General features: G+C 55.8%; 6 protein-coding genes across 6 annotated transcripts; 3 read left to right on the top strand and 3 right to left on the bottom strand.

Moving 5' to 3' along the window:
* Positions 1-665: 665 nt before the first annotated feature.
* LMH87_011631 (uncharacterized protein) lies at positions 666-2,837 on the top strand (the record flags this gene model as incomplete). The annotated part of the gene is made up of 2 exons (XM_056200804.1): positions 666-1,811; positions 1,860-2,837. 2 exons carry the CDS (start codon positions 666-668, stop codon positions 2,835-2,837), a joined length of 2,124 nt encoding a protein of 707 aa, XP_056052617.1.
* A 1,369-nt stretch (positions 2,838-4,206) lies between these two features.
* Positions 4,207-6,174, top strand: LMH87_011630 (uncharacterized protein; the record flags this gene model as incomplete). The annotated part of the gene is made up of 1 exon (XM_056200803.1): positions 4,207-6,174. The coding sequence occupies one exon, from the start codon at positions 4,207-4,209 to the stop codon at positions 6,172-6,174; it is 1,968 nt and encodes a 655-aa protein (XP_056052616.1).
* Positions 6,175-6,554: 380 nt separating this feature from the next.
* On the bottom strand, positions 6,555-6,947 carry LMH87_011629 (uncharacterized protein; the record flags this gene model as incomplete). Its single annotated transcript, XM_056200802.1, has 1 exon — positions 6,555-6,947. One exon carries the CDS (start codon positions 6,945-6,947, stop codon positions 6,555-6,557), a length of 393 nt encoding a protein of 130 aa, XP_056052615.1.
* A 458-nt stretch (positions 6,948-7,405) lies between these two features.
* LMH87_011628 (uncharacterized protein) lies at positions 7,406-9,221 on the top strand (the record flags this gene model as incomplete). The annotated part of the gene is made up of 3 exons (XM_056200800.1): positions 7,406-7,623; positions 7,733-8,363; positions 8,418-9,221. The coding sequence occupies 3 exons, from the start codon at positions 7,406-7,408 to the stop codon at positions 9,219-9,221; spliced, it is 1,653 nt and encodes a 550-aa protein (XP_056052614.1).
* Positions 9,222-9,611: 390 nt separating this feature from the next.
* On the bottom strand, positions 9,612-15,401 carry LMH87_011627 (uncharacterized protein; the record flags this gene model as incomplete). The annotated part of the gene is made up of 1 exon (XM_056200799.1): positions 9,612-15,401. The coding sequence occupies one exon, from the start codon at positions 15,399-15,401 to the stop codon at positions 9,612-9,614; it is 5,790 nt and encodes a 1,929-aa protein (XP_056052613.1).
* Positions 15,402-18,101: 2,700 nt separating this feature from the next.
* Positions 18,102-22,926, bottom strand: LMH87_011626 (uncharacterized protein; the record flags this gene model as incomplete). The annotated part of the gene is made up of 10 exons (XM_056200798.1): positions 18,102-18,699; positions 18,755-18,835; positions 18,901-19,093; positions 19,157-19,582; positions 19,638-19,753; positions 19,802-19,873; positions 19,919-20,030; positions 20,077-21,579; positions 21,626-22,664; positions 22,717-22,926. 10 exons carry the CDS (start codon positions 22,924-22,926, stop codon positions 18,102-18,104), a joined length of 4,350 nt encoding a protein of 1,449 aa, XP_056052612.1.
* Positions 22,927-23,517: the final 591 nt, after the last annotated feature.

Below are 23,517 nucleotides of genomic sequence, written 5' to 3'. Positions count from 1 at the left end.
GAGGAAGCGCAGCTGGCTTTTCTGACCACCACAGCTTTTCTGCCCCTGCTTCCCGCATGCCCCAGAGGAGCCAAAAATAAAAGTCAATCAACGCCCTTGAAGTTACTTACCAGTCACTACTCATCGGCCGTTTTTCTCTTGTTTTTTCTTCTTCTTCATCCATTGCTTGCCGCCTCGACCTCGCCAGAGACCGTAGACGACAAGCCCTCGAGCACCCTGACTTCTGTTTGTTGTTCGACTTGGTTGCACCGGTCTTTTGTCCGACCCACGACCAACGCCGTCGTCCTTTGTTTTTCCGTTTGCCGCGCGAACGCAACCTCCTGCTGGCCTCTTCGCCTCGTCAACTCCAAACCCCTCGCCCGCTTCAATCGACTCTTGCTCCGTTGAACCGCATTCCCTCGCCCTTTTGGCACCCCCGCGACAGAGCCGACTTCCTCGGCCCTATACCCTTCCCTGTCCTGGTCGACGATCGAGAGCCGAAAACCCCCAGGGTTCTGCTGACTCGGGAGATCATTGAATCCCATTTTGGTCGGCGACGACCCGTGACAAAACTCGCGCTTGATATACCCCCTACGCTCATCCCGTAGGTTCTTTCAAGCTTGTCCGATTTCCTCCTGCCGCGACGAGTTCAGCACCGCCGAGTTATCCGTTGCACGTTTTTCGCCATGGCTACTGCTTCAGCCTTCTCCTACGCACAGGCCGCAAAGGGCCAAAACTCCAATCCCGAATCCCCTCAGTCTACCTCCCAGGCCACCGATTCGCTTTCCACGATTCCCGCTTCCGCTACTACTACGCTAGATGACGCCTCGGTCGCCGGCTCCGGCAATCAGGACACCTCCGGCGCCCCTGCCGACAAGCACGACGCCGCCAGCACCATCGGCTCCGAGAGCGATATCCGCTCCGAGTCCGTCCTTTCCAGACGCACAGATGGCCGCAAGGAGGAGGAATTGAGCAGATTAGAGCGCCCCTGGCGTAGAGCTGACAGGGAGCCCTCGACTCGATCCACTGACGATGCCGACTCGAAACGCCGCAAGGGCAAGAAGAAGGGTGATAAGCCCGCCGAGGAGGAACAGCCCAAAATTGAGCTCACCGAGGCTCCCGTTCCCTCCGTGAACATCTGGCAGCAGCGCAAAGAGGCCGCCGCCGCCAAGGTTATCAAGCCTGATGATGCCAGCAGCACCGCTGCCTCCGAGGACGTGAAGCCTCTCCCCAAGGCCACCGACTTTGCCGGTGCCGTCAACGGACACAAGAGCACCCGCAAGGCCGATGCTCCCCGCCCAGAGCGAGCCAGCCGTGGTGCCAGGGTCGCTGACAGAGAGGCCAGAGATGGCAAGGGCGAGCTCCCGCCCTCTGTTGACGATGCCATGCTGTGGCCTACCCCCGAGACCGCTGTCCAAGAAGACAAGGACAGCAAGAAGAAGAGTGACACCAAGCCTGAGTCCAAGGAGACTCAGGACGATGCTGGCAAGCCCCGCTCCAAGGAGAAGTGGGTTACTTACGACTATGTTCCCACCGTCAACTTTGAGACGCAATTACCACAGATCCGCAACACCAAGCCTCGTGGTGGTGCCCGCAATGTGAACGGCGGTCGCCCCAGTATCCCTGGCCAGACTGGCGACAAAGCGGCCGCCGCCGCCCCTGCCGCCAAGACCAACGACCGAAGACAGAGCACAGCAAACGGTGCCCCTCGCACCGGCTCTCAACCGCCGAATAAGAGAGCGTCCGTCGATGTTGCCACGCTCCGTGACCAACGCAAGGTTTCTGGCAGTACCACCAGCGAAAAAGCCAAGGATGCTACTCCTGCCCCCGTTGTACGTCGGACCCGTCGTCTCGATAAATCTTCCACTAACCTTCAGCAGGAGCAGATGCAACCACCACGCGATCGTGCCGAAGGCCGTACCGACAGAGGGCGCGGCGGGTATCGAGGACGTGGTGGCCACCACACCAGCACGCACCCTCAACATCAGCATACCTCTTCCTTCAACGGCAACGGCCCTGTCAGCGGCCGCCCTCAAGGGCCCTACAGCCCACCTCCCCGCGGCGGTCACGGGCAGATGTTCATGCCCCCCTCGCAAAGAGGGCGTGGCCGCAGCAATGCCGCCAACTTTCACCGCATGTCACTGCCCAACGGCCGTATCCCTGCTGTCCAGACTCAGTTTGCGTCGTATGAATACCCCATGGCCCCTATGAGCGCCATGCCGTTTCAGCCTCAGCCATACTGGGACAACATGGCGGTTCCCGTTCTCAAGAACCAGATTGAGTACTATTTCTCCATTGAAAACCTGTGCAAGGATATGTACCTCCGCCAAAGGATGGACTCGCAGGGCTTCGTTCCCCTGCATTTCATCGCGGCCTTCAAGCGCGTTCGCGAGTTGTCGGCCGACATTGGCATGCTCCGCGCCGTTTGCGAGATGTCTATGGATATCGATTTGGCTGTTGGCGAGGATGATGTTGAGCGTGTGCGCAGAAGGGAGGGCTGGGAGAGCTTTATCCTGCCTCTTGAGGACCGTGACGACCTGGCAAGAAACAGCGGCCCTGCGCAGCTTTCTTTCAAGAACCGTGTCCCATACGCCATGCAGCCTCAGTTCAACGGTATGCAAATGCCTTATGGCATGCCCTCTCCTCCCGCGTTTGTCCCCCAGGACTTCCAGCAGTTTGATCACCACGCCGTAAATGGCGTCAACGGTATCAACGGACACAACCACAAGGGCTCGCAGCTCTCTGCCGCCGTCCCAGACTTTGCACCGTCAGGGGCCGTTCAGAACCCCGCGCCCATGGCCAACGGCACCGTCAATGGCACCCACGAGAAGCAGAACGGTGTCCACGCTGAGGCGTAAGAACGTCGCCAACGGCACCATACGGTATGACAAGCGAGCATGCAGAGCAGCTGCGGCAGACCAGCAGCTGCTCTAGAACAAGGCTTCATTTTTATTTTGCTGGCATGATGGTTAAAGCGAACGAGGCTTGTGAACTCGGATTTGATAGACGGTATGTGGATTATCCAGAGTCCATGCTCTGGTTAGGGATTTGCTTTGCTCAGGGATTTGGGTACCAAAAGTTGAAAAAGAAAAAGGGTCATGGCGTTTGCATCGGGCTTGTTTTTGAGACTCAAGCCACTGCATCGATTATATGAGCTGCCGAGAATGAACGAAGACAGCATCATTGGGATTCCGACACCTTGGCTGGTTTTCTCGGGATTTTTTTTTCCACCATTCCATCGAGCGACGGACGACGAAACTCGGTCAGATTCTTTACGGTACATAATTGTTTTTTTTTCTACAAAAAAGCTTCGACACTTTTCAGACATCAGCATGGAACAGCAGAAGCGTGATATCATGACGGCGAGTTGACTACCGACATTGCCCTATCGACCATACAGTGGACCACAACACATACTAAAAAGCACACAAAAAAAAGAGATTTGCTATTGAGACGCAGGACGTGCATTTTGCCGACAACATTGAAGTTCAACGTGTCAGTTTGGTTCTTCTCGGCGCTGGCGCGATGTGCGTATCTTTTACAAGATGAGCCGCCGTTTTCCTCGGTCCCGACTCCCTTCTTTTGATAAGACCGCATCGCTTTTTAAAGCAAAAAACTTTAACTGCTCTCTCGCCATTCATCATTCGGATGCCTTTTGGTTCTTTTTGGAATTTCTTCGTTTTTGTTATCGGGAAAATTGTGGGATGAAAAATCGTTTTGCTGACACCACAAATTTTGGGCACAACATTTACAAAAAAGTTGCCCAAAAAGATTTCTTTTTTTGATTTGGATGATTTTCGCCCCCGGCCTTTTTTTTTTCTGCGTTTCTCAACTTATTCTGCGGTTTTTTTTTCTCTTGAGTGGACTTGGTTCATTGGGCATGACAAAGGGTGACAGACAGTGGTGTATTGTACGATATAGGAACTAATCCAAATAAACGTCTGATTATTGAGAATTGAGTATATGGTTATGGCGCTCAAGAGGGCCCCTCGCCCTGGAGTCTAGCGTTTACGTCTTAGTTATCAACTGGTGTCGGCATCTAGCGCAAGTGGGAGTCTCCGAGTCGTTTCGATTGAGGATTGATTACGCGGCTGCCTGCGTCACGTTGACGAGACAAGGCTGTTGTCCTTCTACCCCGCGTATACGGCGCGACAACAAAAAGCGAACAAGTGCAGCTATGGGAACAACTTTTTGATTCGCACGTACAGATGATTCAATAGAGTGGCAATGGGATATCACGAGTACAATCCAGCATCTTTTCGTCAAGGGAAAGGCCCCAATCCCTCGACAGCGAAGAACAAACGCTGTATCACGATCGCGGCTGGTTTTCTCACCATTTTACTACTTTTCACTCAGCCGTCTCAGCGAAGATGGCCGGGAATCATCCGCACCGACGTCAGCCCATCTGGCGCAACGCGCATGCAATCCTCAGATGTCTTTGATTGGGAGACCATTACACCATCGAGGGAACTACGATACGTGCCATGCGACGGACGCTATCAGTGCGCGCGCCTCCTGCTGCCGATGGTCTGGGACGCTCCAGAAGAAACGCGATGGTCCAGCACCGTGGCCATTGCTCTCATAAAACTGCCCGCCGACATTTCGGACATTGCAGATCCTCGCTACCGAGGCGATCTCTTTGTGAACCCCGGCGGACCGGGGGCGTCCGGCGTCGCCTTTGTGAAGGGACGAGGAGAGTACCTGAGCAACATCATCAACGATGAGTCTGCCGTGTTTGATATTGTGGGATTTGACCCGCGCGGCATTCTCCGCTCCACCCCGCGGTTCTCCTGCTTCAAGGCTGGGAATCTGCAAGGCCGGGACATTTTTGCGCAGAACGAGGGCAAAGGCCCGTGGTCGGACAGAACGCTGCCAATGGTCTGGGCCAAGAGCGCGGCGTTTGGGCAAATGTGCGACCCGGGCAACGCGACCACGGGGGAAGCGCTGATCAAGCACTACATGTCGACCGCGAGCGTGGCCGCAGACATGGTCGGACTCGTCGAGGCGTCTGGCGCCCTTCGTGGTGCCAGGCTCGAGCAGTTGATGACCGCGCGGGAGAAGAGCGGGCACACTGCGGCGCTGGAGGCGGACCGCATCAAGGAGCTCGAGTACCGGCCCGGCGAGGAGAAGCTGCAGTACTGGGGCTTCAGCTACGGCACCACTCTCGGCGGCTACTTTGCATCCATGTTCCCGGGAAGGATCAAGCGCATGGTGCTGGATGGAACGGGCTTTCTGCCTGATTGGGCCTCGGGACGGTTCATGGCGTTTCTGACCAACACAGACAGGAGCCTGAATACGCTCTTCACCGCCTGCTTTACGGCTGGAAAGGAAAAGTGCGCGCTCTTTAACCCGGATGGCCCTCGGGCCATTGAGTCGACCGTCATGTCCATCTTGGCGGAGTTAAAGACTGACCCGATCCCGATCTGGTCAGATGACATGGTGTACCCAGACGTTTTGACCTACGAGGCCGTCATTGCAGCCATGTTCACCGCGACGTACACTCCATACCGGGACTTTCCCGGACTCGCCAGGGCTCTGCACGCACTCAAAGACCGACAAAGTCTGAATATGAGCGCCATTGGCACTTTCCTGCCCAGCCAGGCCGTTCGGTGCTCAGATGAGGGCTGCGTGTCCAAGGACTGCGCTCTGGAGGATGCCAACTGGTACCACGAGGCCAACGTGGCCGTGAGCTGCAGCGACACGGACACGCACCTGCACAATCGCAGCTATGCCGAGTTTGCGCAGTGGTCCCGGGATCTGCACGAGCAGAGCCCGCTGTTTGGGCACTACTTTGCCTCGGACAGCACCATGGCCTGCCGCGGCTGGCCGGTGCGCTCCGGGTACCGCTTCGACGGCCCCTTTGGCGCTGGCGACACGAGCCATCCCATCCTCTTCGTGGGCAACGCGCTGGATCCCATCTCGCCGCTGGAGAACATGTGGGCGGCGACGAAGCTGTTTGGCAGGAGCGGCGCGCTGCTGACAGACGCGGGAGGGCACTGCTCGCCTAGCGTGCCGAGCCGTTGCACGGGCGGGCATATTGGAAGGTACATGCGCTCGGGGGAGCTGCCTGAAGCTGGGACGGTTTGCAAGCCGGATTATGCCGTGTTTGAGGAGCCTGCGATGGGTGCGGCGGTTGACGGGAATGACTGGCACGGGCCGGCCACGTTCTCTGTAGGGATCAGGCAGAGGCTGTGATATGGGTAGCTAATACTGTCGAATTTTTCTCTGTATTGAAGCATGCGTTGGCTGAGATACAAAAGTACTTCCTGTTTGATGCGATTCTAGCTACACACTTGGCTGTTGGTTCATCGAAGGGGTTGGCGTCAAGGTCTTCGTAGTGGGAATGCTGAAATTCCATCACCATAGTCACTACAATCATCGCAGTCAGCACAATCACCGCCACCATAAGCAGCACTACCACGAACGACGCCAAAGTTCTTCTGTTCTATCTATTTGACTGTGCTAATCGGCAGACGCTAGATACACTCACCATTCTCGACGAAAGCTCTCACGAGACCAACGCTGACGCGGACATCGAGCACACGACACTTCCTGATGAACGAAGAACAGTACATTTATTCAGCTCCGCCCATGATTTGGTCCTCGGAATTATGAGAGTCTGCCGGCACGTTGCCTGGTGCCCACAGGGATTTGGCAAGGCCTCCGCGGGGAGCCTTTGGAGTCTCGGACGGAGCCTCGGAAGGAGGGCCGTGAGAAGCCCCTCCAGGAGCCCATCGCGACGAAGCCAACCCCGAGCCCGTGGAAGAGGGCCCTTTGCTCCGAGAAGTAAGAGATTGTTGCGCTTTGGCGGCCACTGGGGTTCCTTTCCCGGACAAAGATTCGTTGTTTTTGGGGGACAGAGTGCCGCCCCAGGCTTCTTCGGTAGTGATACCCCATGCTTCGGGGGACTGGGCAGCGGCTCCCCGTTCTTGTAAGCCCAAAGCCGCCATGCGTCGAGGTTGATCCATGAGAAGAGTCGGAAAAGGTCCGAGTTTGCAATGTGCAGCTGGAAAAGGAGGCAAGTTTGGCTGCAGCCATGTCAATGTGCCGAAGCAGAGGTCGTATTGTCGTACATGGACTCTTTTGTGTCCTCGTCGCACAACATCGAGAGCACGCACAACGTATGGCTCTCAACAATTCCCTGCCAGAGATTTCATTCTACGTGCGGTCGCACCTGATGTGTTGTCGCCTCCTCGCCACTGTCGTATAACTGCTGTCCGACCCCTCTAACCTTGAATCACCGTCGCTCAATACACATATTTCATGTCGTGTTCTCCCATAACATGAGAGAAAACACTACTTAAAGCAGAGTCCGCTTGCTCGCTAGAAAAATCAAACATTTCCGTCTCGCCATCCCCAACGACCAATCGGAGACCATCCTTTCTTTTTTTCTTCTTTTCCTTGCCCGTGTCTTATCTGGTGTAACATGTCTGACGAAGTTCCAAACTTTGCGCTCTTTACGCTGCATCCCCTGTCGAGAAAGACACGGTCCATTTTGGAGTACAACCAGTCCCTGGGCCGCACGCCGCCTGGCTGCGACCATTTCGTCGTGATGGCCAGGCAGGTGGCAAGGGAGCGAGCAGGCATGCTGACGGTTGGAAGGGAGCTGGACAATGACATATGGTACAAGGAGGGCAACAACAGGTACGTCGATGCGCTGGCCTGCCTATTCTCACAAATAACAACCAAAAGGCTTCAGAAGCAAGAGTTCCTCATGCAGTAGCTAACAGTGTGTCTTTTTTTCCGTCGTTAGATATTTATGTGCATTTTCCCTGACGGGCAACGGCGACGTGCTCTTCCTCGACAGCTCCGGCATCAACAACCTGCCCCAGGCCGGCATCAGCGTGACGGTCGAGGACGAGCGCACGCGGCGGCGCGTCCTCGCCGACAAGTACTCGATGAGCCTCGAGCGCGAGCGCGGCGGCGTCCCGCAGCAGCGCCGCGTCATCCCCATGTGCCCGGACCTCGACTGGCGCGTCGAGATGGGCCGCGGCTTCCACTACAGCTTCCGGTGGTGCGTGCCGCTGCACTCGCCCGAGGCCGTCGCGCAGACGCGCAGGATGCTCGCGCGCATAGTTGCCGCCGACCCCCGGCAGTACGTCGTCGAGAACATGCGCCCCGGCGGCGACGGCGACCACCTCGTGGAGCAGCGCCGCCTGCCGCTCTGCGGGCGGACGCCGCCCGAGACGCACTGGTACAGCACCGCGTGGCGGCCGCGGTCCGGGCGGACCCACGAGCACGTCGAGCTCAGCTGCGGGAGGCTGTATGCCGTCAAGACGGTCGCGGGGCCGAAGCGGCCGGATGGCGAGGATGACGAGGTTGCGATGCGGGCTTGGAAGAGGCTGGCCAGGCTGCACGCCGAGAACTTCGATTCATTGCACCATGCAAGTTCTTTGTACCCATTTCCGTGATCCTACCCCGGACTGACATTTTCGCAGATCAATATCGAAGGGCCCGAGTTCATCGACGGCTGGCACGAGAGCCACGACCGTCTCTACTACTACCACGTCCTCCACCGCGGCAACGCGCGCGACCACTTTGCGCCGCTCCTCGCCGTCCAGGCGTCCGACATTCCCGCCGCGCACTTCACGCAGCACCGCGCCGGCATCCGCTCCCGCGCGGCGCGCTTCGCGATGCAGATGCTGCAGGCGCTGCGGTACCTCGACGAGCACGGCGTCGTGCACGGCAACATCAAGCCCGAGAACATACTCTTCCAGACGGCGCACTACCAGGTCCCGCCGCGGCACCCGCACCGGCCCGTGGACCTCGTGCGCTTCTTCCTCGTCGACTTTGCGTTTGGCCCGGCCGAGACGCACGTCGGCACGCCGGGGTACATGGCGCCCGAGGCGGTGCGGTACTACACGCGCTCGAGCAAGGCCGACGTGTACGCGCTGGGCGTCACCATCCTCGAGCTCATGGGGCTCTTTGCGGTCGACGAGTTCCGGCGCGGCATGCGCCACTGGTACGCCAAGCTGGCCAGGTTCACGCCGGAGCCGCCGCAGGTGGGCGCCGGGGAGGAGGGCGGCGCCAGGGCCGGGGATCACGACTGCGAGTATGGCCACAGACAGGTCGAGTCGCTGTACGAGCACAACGTGCTGAGCCCCGTGCTCGAGGGCATGGTGCAGCTGTCGTCGCAGAGGCGGCTGGACATTGACGGCGCGATTGAGACTTTTGCCGACGTCGGCGAGAACGCCTTGTTTTTCGGTCAGGCATCGGCGGCAGAGAGACCGAGAGAGTCATGAAAGATATGTGCAACGTATATTCATTGATGTTGAGGCAACACCATTTCCCACTACGAGAACATGTACATAGATACATAAGAAAGATAAAATACCACTCCATATCCCGCAATGCGCGTTCAACAAATAACCACGATTCTGTCTCGCCTAGCTTCAACAACACAGGTGCTAGCTCCCTTGTAATAAAAAAACGCCGCGCTGCAATCTCTTGTCCCGCCCGTGGCTAGGATGAATGAAACGAATGAATAAATGTAGAAATAGGACTTGACACAGGAAAAAAGAAATAACTGGAATAAAAAGACATTTCAAGAAGAAAAGCTAATAGCGCAGGGTACATGATGCGCTACTAGTGTATATATGGAGCGTTTGTTACCTGCGTCGAGAGGAACGGCTCTACTTTCCAACCGGACGGGGGGTCGGCTCGTCTTCAGCATGGAGGACATTGGCTGCCGAGCTCGTGGGCCGTGGGGTGGCATCGACCTCGTTCTCCTTTTCGCTGTCCGGGTTGATTGTCGGCGGCGTGGTGGTGGTGCCTTGCTCTCCTGCTTCTTGCCCGTCCAAGACGGGCGGCACCTCGTGCGATGGCGTTGTGGCCACCTGTGTCACCGTCTCCGGCGTGCTCTCGGATCCCATGTTCATGCTCTCGTGGCTGTTGGCGCGCATCATCTCGATGCCCAGCTTGGAGCTCGGGAGTGGTGTTTTGGACAAGGCTTTGCTGCCCCGTCGTGTGTGGTGTTTCTCCTTGGAGTGGTGTCCCGCTTCTTCATCCTCGTCATCGGCTGAGTCGGTCCCGTCGGAGGTTCGGCGCTCTGAAGATTCACGTTTTGCTTTGAGCTTGTCCAACGACCGCATTGCTTGCTCCATCTGGGCGGGAGCGGACTGTTGCGTCGTGAGGCGAGGCACATTGGGCGAGCCTTCGGAGCCTTCGGGCCCGCCAAGAATGTCGGATTCAGCAATCCCCAGTCCGCCTTCTTCCCAGTCGCCTGTAGCCTTGCGACTGACGACAAAGGGAGTATCTTCAGTCATGACAGATTCCGAGTCACCAAAAACGCTGGACGTCATGGAGTCTTCGCGACTCGACATCATTACTGAGCCTTGCCGTCCAGCAAACGCCGAGACGCTTGATGTTGGGCTGTCATCTGCTTTGGAGTTCGCCTTGCGGAGATTGAGAGGCACCGGAGAGGGTGCTGCCGAGCCGGAGCTTGAGCGCTGCGGCGACTCGGGTCGCCATTGGCACAGTCCACGAAGCACTTCGCCCAGCTTCGAGGAGCTAATAGGCTTCTCGATCAACGAATCAAAGTAATGAGGTGCCTGTAGCTCCTTCAAGTAGGACGTAATGGCGACAATGGGGGTGTGCGCGTTGGTGTTTTTGGTCTCGCGAATCATTCTGGCGACGTCGGCGCCATTTATCTGGGGCAGCCTATACTCCAAAAAAATGACGTCAAACTTGATCTCGCTCATAGAATACCGCACAGCTTCAGAGCCGTTGGACACGGAAATGGTACGGCACCGAAGCTTCTCAAGCAGCTTTTCCATGACCATTCTGGACACAGGATGGTCTTCGCAGATGAGCACATCCAGGGGTCTAAAAGTCGGGGTGCCCCCGTCAAACGCGATCTGCGAGAGGCGGCGTGAGCTTTGTCGGCGTCTTTGCACCCGCAGCAGTGCACTGTGCCTGTCTCCTTCATTATCGGACGAGGACGGTGACATGTCAAAAACTTGGCTCCGGCGGTTTCGGTGATGCTGATGAAGCATGTCGGTAGCCACGGGGCTCGATTCGGTGGAGCCAACAGTGAGCGAGCGTGATCGTCCGGCAGAGTTGCGCGGCGTGGAAAGCTTCTGCGGCGAGATAGCCAACTGCTGAGAAGGAGCTTTGCCTTTGATGGGGGATGCAGCAACAGTCGTGGCTGCCTTCTGCAGGCTGGGTGGTACTCTTGGAATGTCAATCGGGGGTGCGTTCGTTTGCAAAGAGGATGACTGATGCGAAAGGCTGGACGCGTTGCTGGACGCTTTCCGGCGCCCTTCGCCGCCAGCAACAAACGAAACAAGAAGTGGCGAAGAGGGCTGAGAAGCCCGGCTAGGCGACGAGGTTGCATGGCTAAATCCGGATGGGGATTGCGGGCGGTTGCTACCCTTGGCGTTAGACAACGATCTATGCAAGTGATTTGCGAGAACCGGGCTGCCCTCCAACGAAGGCGCAGGTGATCCGACGCCCGCAGAGCCGCTGCTTGAGGACTGCTTATTTTGGGCAGCTAGAGCCTCGGCACGTAGCTTTTGGATGACATCCTTATTGGCCTTTTCGAGCACCGGCAAATTCTTGAATGAAAAGTTGCCAAAGTCGTCTGAGACCATAGGCTCACTGAGACGTCTGGATTTCATGTCTCGTACATGAGGAGGGATGTGCAGAGGCATCAGTTTGCGATTCATCGAGTTGACCTGCGACCGGACACGCGACAACGCATCGTGTGGTCGATCGGGGTAGTCGGATCCTCCGGCTGACTGGGGCGACATTTGATCTTCCATCTCTTCTGCAAAAGATTGTAGCACAGCTCCTCGTGCGTCAAAGTATTCCGTGTCCTCAGGATTTTCAGGTTGGGGAACGAACTGTGCCTCGTCCTCCAGCAGAGTTTCCCAATTGACGCCCGCAAAGAATGAATGGTGACGGATTTCGTCGCCTCCAGATTCATACTTATCCTCGCGGTTGGAGCCCAGGCGCTGGAGAGGATCAATGCAAAGCAGTTTATTGATCAGATCCTTGGCCTCTTCAGATACCGTCTCCAAGACTGCCTCATCGGGCCATTGAATCTTGCGCGCAAGAATATTGTCAAACACTTGCTCAGCCTCGCCGGCATGAAATGGAGGGATGCCAAAAAGAAACTCAAATAGAATGCAGCCAACGGACCACCAATCGGACGTTTCGTCTTGCTTCTCGCCGTTGATCGTTTCCGGGGCAAGGTAATCAGGGGTGCCGACGAATCGCCGGTTCGTATCTTGTGGGTCGAAAAGGGCCATTGGCGGCGGCATCATGTTGGTCTGTGGAAGCGACGAATTGCGGGCATGACTGTCAAGGCTGGCTCTGGTACTAGGCAGACTGCCTGGCATATCGGGCGACCCGTGCATCATCGCCTCATCGTCCACGGGGGACTTGGTCGTAAAATGTGCCCCTGGATCTGAGTCGTTGAGCGAAAAGCTGGACAACATCTGCGAAAGGGATTCACTACCACCACTATCGCTTCGTCGTCCTCCTGAAGTTCGTCGAGGCTCAGTCAGCTGGCCCAAGCTGAAGTAGGAAGGCTGGGGCATGCTGCCGACATCTGGAGTCATCTGGGGAGTCATAGTCGGTGAGTGAACATGGCCTTGGAGGTCCAAAGACGTGGAGCGCGATGAGGCCATGGATGTCGACCGCACGAAGGGTCCTTGTTTGAGGAGGTCAGGCGTAGTCTCGCTCGCCTCACTATTCAGAGCGCGTTTTTGACGGCCTACCAAGCCCATCCGGGAGAGGCCGAAATCAGTCAGTTTCAAATGTCCTTTTTGGTCAATGAGCAGGTTGTCTGGCTTCAAGTCACGGTGAATGATATCGCGCTCGTGTAAGTGTTTGACACCGAGGATGACTTCAGCGAGGTACTTCTGAACCCAGTCCTCGGGCAGACCACCCAAGATCTTGATCAAAGAGGCACAGTCACCACCATTGAGATACTCCATGACCAGATATAGATAGTCCTTGCTGGAAAATGTCCAGTAAAGCTTCGCGACGAATTCACTCTGACCCTGCCACATCATTATGGCTCGCTCTGCCTTGACGTTGCCGACCTGGTTCTTGGCAACCATGTCTGCCTTCTTTAGCACCTTGATGGCAAAGTACTCTCCAGTGGACTTTTTCTTGGAAAGATAGACGCTTCCGAAAGCGCCCTTGCTGATGGGCTTGATAATTTCAAAGTCCTTGATTGATGGCTGATTAGACCGTGCCTGCGGCGGTGCTTGGGTGGCTCCCATACGAGGAGATGGAGGTGGTCGCATGACGAAATCTGAAATAGCAGCCGAAGACTGCCGCCTGTGGTGTCGTGTAGGATGAGCAACGGGGGAACTAAACTCGCTGCTAGGAAACATGGGTGACGCTTCGGGGGAAATCATGACATCGTGGGAGCCGGGAGTGATGCGGGGTTTGATTCTCAGCGGCGAGGAAGGCTGCGTGGCGCCACGAGACGGTGATTCCTGTCGGTGAGGAGACGTAGTTCCGGGGAGGACAAGGCTTCGCCTTTGATGTTGGCGGGCACTGGCAGCACGTCTGAGGTCGCTAAATTCTGACATTGGCGAATCGGTTCTGTGCGCGGCTCTCGATACGGATGGCGATCGATAGTTCAGGTCCAAGTCGCCAGGGTCACTTTCTAGCCAGAGAGACGAGCCCCGTCGGCCATCTCGAGACTGGTTCGAAGCCCCGCCAGCGTACGATCTCGGCGTGAGGCACTCCTTGGGGCTGGCAGAGCCAGTAGACCCAACGACAGAGCTCGGTCGGGAACCGCCCTGTCCAGCAGCCGACAGGTTCACTTGGCGAAGGGCAGCCGCCAGTGCCGAGGGGCTATTGACAAGGTGGCCAGAGCCAACCTCCGATCGGCCACGTGAACGCGATTCTGAGATGACACTTTTACTTTCGGATTCGCCAGTAGCTTCTTTCTCTTCATCCAGTTCGGGTTGCTGGCTATAGTCTTGCTGCTGCTGCTGCTGCTCCTGCTGTTGCTGTTGTTGCTGCTGTTGCTGTTCATCGGTGTCATCGACACTTGAATCTGTGAGCTGGCCAGCGGCAATGCGGGCAGCCTTTCTCATGGCCTCCTCGACGCAATCCTGCACAAGACACGAAAGCTCTATGCGGATGCGTTCAGAGTATTCGAGAATCTTGCGGTGGCGAAAGATGGCATCGACTTTGTTGTGAGCAGCCTTTTCCGTATCGGCACATAGAAGAGCCAGGCCCTGTTCTTGCTCGAGCGTATTGGTGCTCGGAGACTGCCACTGCAGAACTTGTGATATACGAGACTCGGATTGCGGGGACTGTGTGCGTATCTCGCCGTCGCTGACGTGCGCCGAGTATTCTTTGATGGTGGGATTGCTGATTTCGAGGGCCGTGTCGCACAGGTCCATCAACAATTCGACGATTCTTGCCTGGGGCCGTCGAATGGCAAAGGAGCGTCCTCTAGAGTGTCCAAAACCACTCGTGCGATCCCGAGATCGAGCGAGCGATGGGCTTGGCGATGACTGCGTGGACGGGGGCGGTCCAATGGGCAGCCCCTTGTAGTCAGCGAGCGGTGCCAATTGAGGCTCGAGCAGTCGACTCTGGCGAGTCTCGAGAGCATCGAGGACTTTGACGATAGCATGGCGGTGCTCATTGAGGCTCTCTTGCGCCAACTGCACATCCATCTCGGCTCGGTGCTCCTGGAGACAGAGATCGGTATGCTTCTCGAACCACCATGGGGGGATCTGGCGTTCGCAGATTCGACAGAGAACAGGTGGAGGGGGATCGAGGGGTTGCGAGTCTTCTTCAGCCGACTCGGCGAGCCTGGTGAGGTAGCCAGCCAGCACCTCGGCACCTGAGCCCAAGGAGTCAACAATGACTTCGGGCAGGTCGATTTGGATTTCTTGCGGAGGCGTCCACGGACGTATCATCCACATGGTATGGCTCTCGCCACCAGAAGCAGTGTCATAGACCATGATGCCTTGGGCTTCAAGATCAGCGTATTCTTCCTGTTCCTCTGGTGGGGTTTGTTCATCGGTTTGTTGGTCGGGGTTTTCTGCAGTGACGTGCTCGGCAGGGAGTTTGCTGCGAAGTTTGGACAGGGGGCCCAAACGCATGGTGAATCTCACGCGATGGCTCTTGGAGTCATCACGCTTCATGGACTCGACTACGTCGGTGAAGGCATTCTTGTTGTCGCTGACAATGAGATCGGAGAGCAGGGTGCTGTCGAGAGAGTCGTAGGGGGTGCCGACCACGTCGTTCCACGAAGGACTCACCCACTTGATGGTGCCGTCGAGATTGAGGTCGACAATGACGTTCAGTGTCTGGGAAGCAGCTTCCTGAAGCTCTTCTCTCTCGTTTCGAATGTCCTGGCTCATGGACCGGGTCATGAGGGTGGAGTCCAATGTGCGAAGCGTTGCGAGTGCCGGCGGAGCCAGCGACTCCGACGGGGGTTCCATGGCGATATATTTTATTCAATCGGGACAACGGACGGTATCGATATATCGAGACGTGGGCGAGAGCGTCTAGCGGTGCCAGAGGACTCTCTTTTCGAGGGCTTGCCGCCACAGGCGTCGGTCGTGGTTGGGCGAATACAACTTTGGTGGTGGTGTTTGCAGCGCACAGCTGGCGCTCACCGGGATGAACTGGCAGGGGCGCCAGGACTAGAGACGCGGGAGAGCTGGATACATGACTGGCAAAGACTTTGGAGCAGACAAGTGGCTCCCGCGAGGTTTTTTGGGGAAAGTGAGTCGGATCAAGCTGGCTTGGGCGAGCGGGCAACGTGAAGGACGGGCGGCGGGACGTTTGGCGTCTGGATGGCGATGGCAGCCGCAGGCCAGACAGAGCTGAGGTGGGTTTGCAGGCGACTCGGCGAAATTGGGACTATCCCAAAGGACAGGTTTTGTTATGCGAGGCCAGCAGAAAAAAAAAAAAAAAGAAAAGATCAGCTCGGGAGATTCACCATTGAAGAAGGATGAGAAAGCCAAGCGTCCACAAGAAGTCGAAACAGAAAAAAAAAGAAGGGCGATGCGGCAGGATGGATTAGGCCCTCTGTGCATTCACGATGGCTGTACAGTGTTGGGGAGCCGAGCAGGCGTAGTCGCGTTCCCAGGTCTCCCCCATGACACATTAAGCGGGGGACATTGAGGGTAGGGCCAATAGGAGGACGAGCTCCGGGTCTAGCAAAGGTCTCTCCATGAGCATCTCCCTAGAGCACCAGCAGGTTCCAGTTAGCTGGCAAGTCAGTCTACAAGTCAGTCTACGGAGGGGTTTTGGGGGTGGGTGAGGCGCTCTGGTGGTGGAGGTAGTGGCGCTGTTCAGTGGCGGCCGGCTTGATGCAGACAAGGACGACCAAGTTGCTACACTGGTACAAACAGACAAGAGTAGGACGCCCAGCTGGAGTGACGACGCGAAGGGCTGTGAATACAGTTTAGCGTGGACATGCAGCAGACGATAATTGGGGTTTGCTGAAGCTCGTCACGCTCGTCCACCTAGGTAGGTACCAGGTGCGTACCGGCGTGCGTGCGTCCTTGGTGCATCTTTCCACAGAATCATAATAATAAAGCAAGCAACTGCAAGGACCGGCGCCAAAAAGCTCACTACAACTAACTACCTTACCTTAGCTTATTGCTTAGCTTTGCTAGCTTGTGCACTAGGACTTTAGCACGTTGTAACTCGCAACTGGTGCATGCGGGCCACACACCCACGAAAGAGAGGTACCGACCCTGCGACACTGGCCGACTGGCAACTGGACACTTGACTGGACACTGCTCCTCTTCCTAATAACTCAGACCGCTCTGATCCTTGGTTGGCCAGCGCTGGCCGTGGCCTAGCACGGCGACCGACGGCATGTCGGCCGGCTGCCATATCGACGGCGCAAGACTGTGCCAATTTGCCCATTCTTGCAATTTGACGCGGGAACCCAGGCTATTTTTGCCAATATACTACTACTCTGTAATTTACCCGCAGCGTGCTGTCCCAAACATTGTCGTCACTGCTCTGCATATCATGTCCTGCCCGTGGTGGACAGTCTAGGCCTTGTCCAAATGCGGCGGCCATGCTCGATGCTGCACACAACACACCATCACAGCCAACTGCAGCTCCCCGGGCATATAACACCTATGAATTAAAATATCAGCACACTGCTAACTAATCTGCTGATGCAGTGCGAGAGTCCATCACTCCGCTCCCTCGCTCTCTGACGCTAAAATCTGCCCGCCATCACGTCCCGCATACGATGCTCTTCTGTCTCAGCTGGAAGGATGCGTTGGCAAACCCTCCCCTCCTCTCCCCTCCACTCCCCTCCCCTCCTTGCCCTCTCTCCCATCGTACCACCGAAACACCCATTGACCACTAACATTGCCCGCCCGCCACCGGCTGCAAGCCAAAGCCCATGCAGCCAGCAATGTGCTCGGATTCTGCAAACAGAGGGCTGTCGCGGGAAGGGAAATGCGCCACCAAGTTCATGGCAATTGAGGCAGGCGGGAAGCAATACGAGTAATCAGAAGCTCAACAATGGCCCCATTCGATGCACATCCCAATCATTCAGGGCCTGCTTATATGCGTTTCGTATATATAAACATCTACCGGCGCCTCCGCCGACCATGCCGCCGCGCCCAAAACACAAGTCACCGAACCTGGGTAGGGCAAACTTCTCCAGTGTTTTTGTTTATCCCTTTCTTCCGCTCCAAAACAAAAAGTCTCTAAACCAAAAATACCATCGCGCTGGGTATTCTCTTCCCCGGACAAAGAGACCTTCCGAGAGGGCGGGGGCGCCGTTTCGCCATGTGTGTGTGCGTGCGTGTCGGCTGATCCCCTCCATTCCAAGACTCGGCGAAGCAGCCTTTTTGCAACTGGCGTTCGGGCTAGATTCGCCGTGCATGCCAGCCGCCCTGCGACTTCGGCAGTTTTCAGTTTTAGAGCCCTTTTACCCCATGCGATGCTGCGCTGGCCACGACCTAAAACTGCTGCGCGGTAGCATCGCATGGTCCGATCTACACGCGAGGGCCGGCTGACAGCAAGCAGCGTTGGCCAGCACGTACAAACTAGCACCGCTTTACCCAGCCATTCAGCCAAGCCCGACAATAGCAATAAAATGGAAACCGAAAAACGTAGACAGTTCGAGTTGAGATATAACATACTGAAAATCCAGAGGCTAATTAATGGCTCGCATCACGCACCAATTGCGCAAAATGCCCATCGTCCCGCCGCACCAGCTCCTCCGGCACGCCCACCTCCGCCACCTGCCCGCCCTCCATGACCACCACCACGTCGGACCCGGGATAGATGGTGTTGATGCGATGGGCCACTGTAATCACCGTGCAGTCGCGGAATGCCTCGCGTAGCACCCGCTGCACCGCGCCGTCTGTCGCCACGTCGACGCTGCTCGTCGGCTCATCCAGCAGCACCACCTTGCCGCCTTTGAGTACCGCCCGCGCAATCGACAGCAGTTGCCGTTGTCCATGGGACAGCGACGCCGTCGTCACCTCGGTGTCGAGACCGCCCTCGTTCTCGAAACAGCTCCACAGGCCAACCCGGCGCAGCACCGCCTGCATGTCGGCGTCGGGGTGCTGGCCTGCAGGGTCCATGTTGAAACGCAGCGTACCAATCAAGACAGGTGCATCTTGCGGCACCGCAACCAGGCGCTCCCTTATGATATTTCGCGGTATCGTGGCCAGGTCGTACCCATCGATCTTGATGACACCATGGTCAATCTCGAGCAGCCGCGCAAACGTAGCCACAAGAGAGCTCTTGCCACTATGTGCAAGGGATTAGTACAAACCGCACGATGCGGGGGGCAATGCCAACTGACCTTCCGGTTCGGCCGCAGATGCCAATTTTCAGGCCTGCTTCAATGTCGAGGCTGGTGTCCTCGACACCAACCGAGCCAGGCCTGTCAACGTGTTAGAGCGATTGTGCGACTCGACAACAACAATGAAACAGTGACGTCGAACGAACCTGTGCGATGCAGCCACGCCACGCATCTCGATTTTCCCCTCAGCCGGCCACGACGCTGGAGGCTTGCACACTTCACCCGGTCTGTCCTCTGGCTTGACATTCTGTTCAAACGACCGAAGCCGCGCAATGGCACCAAGCGACGTCTCAAACAGCGTCCACCCGCCAATGACGGACGCCAGGCTTGCATTGAAAGCTGTACGAGTTAATACGTTAGCATTGATATTATGCAATTGCCAATAATGTGAAGACCACTTACAGAGAATATTATTCAGGGATACACCGAGGAGAGCGGGGTTGGTGGAGGACCTCAATAGTAGAGCCAGCAGCACCACAATTGTCGCCTCGGCAGCCACGATGAGATCAAGCACCATGTTCAGCCACGTCTGTATGCACATCAACAAATAATTTGGGCGCTGCGATCTGTCAAGAAGTGCTTGGCATTGCTTTTGGCAATCCAACCCCCAGCCAAATGCGCGAATCGTGGACACGCCATCAAGTGTCTCGAGGAAGTTAGCGTACAAGGGCCCGCGAGTCTCGAGCTCCATAAGTCGAAGCTGTTGCGACGTCCGAAGGTACACCTTTTGCAACACGTACACAGCAGCGATGAGGAACGGAACGGTGACCGCCATGTAGGGTGACCCCGTTGCGATCAGAGCTGCCTCTGCCGCAGCACCTAGAAGGTCTGCGAATGTTAACATTGACTTTTCCGGATGTAATGAAGAATGTTTGAGGCTTACTCGTGACTGTTACCAACGTTCCAGTAGCTAGCGGCGTTTCTACAAGGGACATGTCCTGGCTGAAACGATTCAGCGTGTCGCCTGCTGGCGTGGCCGTGAAGAATGGCTGAGGTGCACTGTTGACGAGTCAGAGGCAGCGGCGATAAAACCTATGCTATACTTACTGCATAACTGTTTTTAATAAAACATGGTGAAAATGCCGCGCCACCGACGGTGTAATTTGGATCAACATTGACCTTGTCTTGTCAGCTGTGACTCATTCATGTCTGCATGATACTTACCAAGCATAACCCGCGATACCAAGAACATTGAGTACACCAAGTAGCAGATAGATGACGGCAAAAAGCGTTGTCCGGGCGCCTTTTCCATTGATCCACCAATTCAGCCAGAGATCTGCTCTTGTTAGTATGACGATATGTCAAAACGATGAGGGACTAACAAGTAAATGTCACTGCAAAAACGTGGACAGCGGCGAAGCCAACAAACGTGGAAAACTTGAACCAGCCAATGGACTTGAAGTAGTATCTGTAGACCTCCAAGTCGCCAACACGGCGTCGCAAATCGGCTTTCTCGTTTGCCTCGGCCACGTTCTCCGACATGGCAGAAATCTCAGATTCCTTGGGCTTTTCAGCATTATTGCCGTCCTCGGCCGCCGTCTCAGACACCTCTTGGATAGCACCAGTGCGAATGAGCTGCTCATAAGTTCCATCCCGCTCCAATCGACCAGCTGAAAGTTTTAGGACCTTGTCGCTATGCTGGAGAAGCGATGTGGCGTGCGTCGCGAAAATGACGGTGCAGCCGTGCTGCTTGAGAAAGCCGGTCGGGCCAAAGAGCTTCTGCACAATGTGCTTTCGAGTCTTTCCATCAATGGCACTGACAAAATCATCCAGCACGAGCAGATTGGGACAGGAAAATAATGCTCGGGCCAGCGATACCCTCTGCTTCTGCCCGCCACTGAGAATCCCGCCACTGCTTCCAATCTGCGCATTGTCGCCCTCCGGGAGGAGTGAGAGATCATGCTTGAGAGCACATACTTCAATGACTTCTTCGTACAGCTCTTTGTCAATCACCCCGCCGTTTCTCAAATGCCCATATATTGCTTTTTTGACAGTCGTGTCGGGTAGCCACGGCGACTGCGAGCAATAAGCAACTGATTGGTCCTGCACCGAAACTGCTCCTCGCTCCAGCTCTGCTTCACCAATGATAGACTTTAGCAGCGTAGATTTACCTGACGCAACACTACCGATTACAGCAGTTACCGATCCAGGTATTATCGAGAAGCTCACGTCATGCAAAATCGTTTTGTCTGATCCGGCTGGTCGTGCAAAAACGTCTTTAAAGTGCACAGCCAGGGTTTCTGATCTGCTCCCCCCAAGTTCTGCAGCCGGCAGCGGCTGTAGTTCTACACCAGAAGTATCACCTCGTGACGCGTCTTGTGAGCCAAAGCTGGTAGAAGGCACGTTCTGGGCCCTGAGGAGCCGCCTGTAATCTTTCCTTGGCTTGGAAAGAAGGAATGCTTGAATTCTGTCTATGCAGCCAAGACTGGATGCTGTTGCAGGGACGGCGCTCAGAAGTTTCGCGGCAGGATCCGTTAAGAGTGTAATTATGGACAAGCTCGTAAATATTTTCGCAGTGTCGAGAGACTCGGGCTTGCTAAGCGCGACCACGGCAAACGTAACAGCCGGCGCAAGTGCCCAAGGGACATTTTGCACCGTATTCTGCCAGACAATATACCAACGAAACTTTGACATTTTGTCCGTTTCATGGACTCGCTCTTGCTGAATGCGATCCATGGTAATTTTGCTGAGGCCCGTCATTCGAATAGAGCGGATGTTGAGGAGCATGGAGCTCGTGATTGCAATACGCTTCTGCACTGCGTCAACCCAAACTTTTTGGCTGTTACCAATTCCAGATGCGATTTGCTTGGCGCCAAGAAAGGCAACTATATACGTTAGTCTTGACGATATTTTGTGATATGTTACACGTACCGATGACGAGGGCAAGCGGCATGACGCAAACCCAACCGAGCTGCTTCGCCAGCATCGATACTCCTAGTGCCACTTCGATGGCACGCGCCCAGCACTCGTTCAACTCCGTCAAACACTCGGTAATCTGATCCACATCAGTACTCATCAGCGTGACGGCGGCAGATTCATCGTAGACGCCGTCGCGAGTCTGTAAAGCTTTGTCGTAGATGAGGCCGACTGAAGCGCCGCGGAACATTACTTTGAAGCGGTTGACTTTTTGGTTGTAGTTCAAACGCAGAACAGCCAGGCCTATGTAGACTATTGCAGTTGCTCCCACCAGCCCATAGCAGTCGGTCGAGGTTAACGTGACGGCATCGTTTGTCAACAGGGATAGGATCGTGTGGAAGAGATATGGTTGGGCGAAAATGAAGCCGATAAGACAGAGGCGAGGAGGCACGATCGCAAGAAAGTCAAAGATGACTGCGCGAGCTACCGCGATGGGGAACTCCAGTCTACGCTCAGGCTGTCTCCGAGATGCCCAGGTGCGATCAATGGCTTCATATAGCCCTTCTGAGAGCAGCGCTTCGTCCAGGCGATCCAAGTCTTCAACGGCGAGGGCTTTGCGAAAGCCGCGGCGAAAAGTATCGTTGATCCACCATAAAAAACTCCGGTTGACAATGCCACTTGTGGCTTCGGGAGGCAAAGTCTGGTGCGCGGGAAGAAGCTGCGCCCGTTTGCCTATGTTCTCTACGACGAGGAACAAGGTTTTGAAAGCCACTGCTGCAGTGGTTAGACCGGCGGCAGCGTCGAGGCTCCCACGCAGCCACAGTGTGCGCACTTGGGGCAGGTCGAGCAGGGCTGTGATGACGAGGTACAGACTGAGCAAAGTTGAGGGCCGCACGGAGCGGGCATCCTCGATCCACGACAGGGTGATCAACTGCAGGGTGACCAAAAGATTGACAGTTGCGGCCGCAATTGAGACGGGGGTCTTGACATTGTTATCTAGACTCCATGAGACGATTAGAGACAGCTCTAAACACGCAATGGTGCCAGCAATTGCCTGTCTGGCGGGTTAGCGTTTTCTACAGCCGTTCTTTGCCAGGGTCACTAACCAGTTTGCCAGAACGCAGCCAACTTGGCCGAGCGGCCGTTTTTGCTCTCGCGAGGACTGAAATACGGGCCGGGAACACAACGGAGAAGATTGCGGCGGGCACCAGCGCAAAGATGGCCTGCTCGAAATACAGGGTGAAATCTTGGCTGCGGCACGCAGGGTCCGCCAAGGGGCCAAATGTCGCGTCGACCGCCGTACAGTTGGGAGACATCGCATAGGTTGTCTAACCGTATGACCGTGTGTGGTTATCTCAACGGCACATCGGTGCAGGAAGTGGACGGTTTTTATTACCATTTGGATGGACTAAATGAGGTAGCTACTTTTGGGAGGTGGCCGGAGCGGCGTGACTCAACGCTAAATTCGTTTGAACGGAATCTGCAGAGCTAACACCCCACGTAAGGACCAGAATTACAGCATGAAAGTGAAATGCGCAAGTCAATAGCATGGTGTTTCTGAGATTCTTGAGATTGGCTGTTAATAAGGGTAGGCACTACAGCTGGATGGGGTAACAGCGTAGTCAATGACATGGCGGAGTGGCATCAGCCGCGGGGCCGCAGATCACTTGGCATCGACAACTGTGTGCCAGTAAGAGTGCAGATTGAGCAAAATCCTGATCAAAATGCCGTGCGATTTAAATAGTTGCCATCCAAAATCGGCCTAGTAGAAGGGAGGAAGGGTTTCTTCACGTACTTCAAAATACTATCATCTTTCCGTACTGTTTGTTCTGTCTCAGTACATCATTGCACGGACCTGCATGAATCGGCTCGTCGGCACCTAGCAGCTGACAGTAATAACCAATGGT

The sequence above is a fragment of the Akanthomyces muscarius genome, chromosome 4 (assembly GCF_028009165.1).
Source record: "Akanthomyces muscarius strain Ve6 chromosome 4, whole genome shotgun sequence".
NCBI classification, from domain to species: Eukaryota; Fungi; Ascomycota; class Sordariomycetes; order Hypocreales; family Cordycipitaceae; genus Akanthomyces; species Akanthomyces muscarius.
The sequence above is the reverse complement of the archived record's forward strand: the minus strand, read 5'-3'. Positions and strand labels throughout refer to the sequence as shown.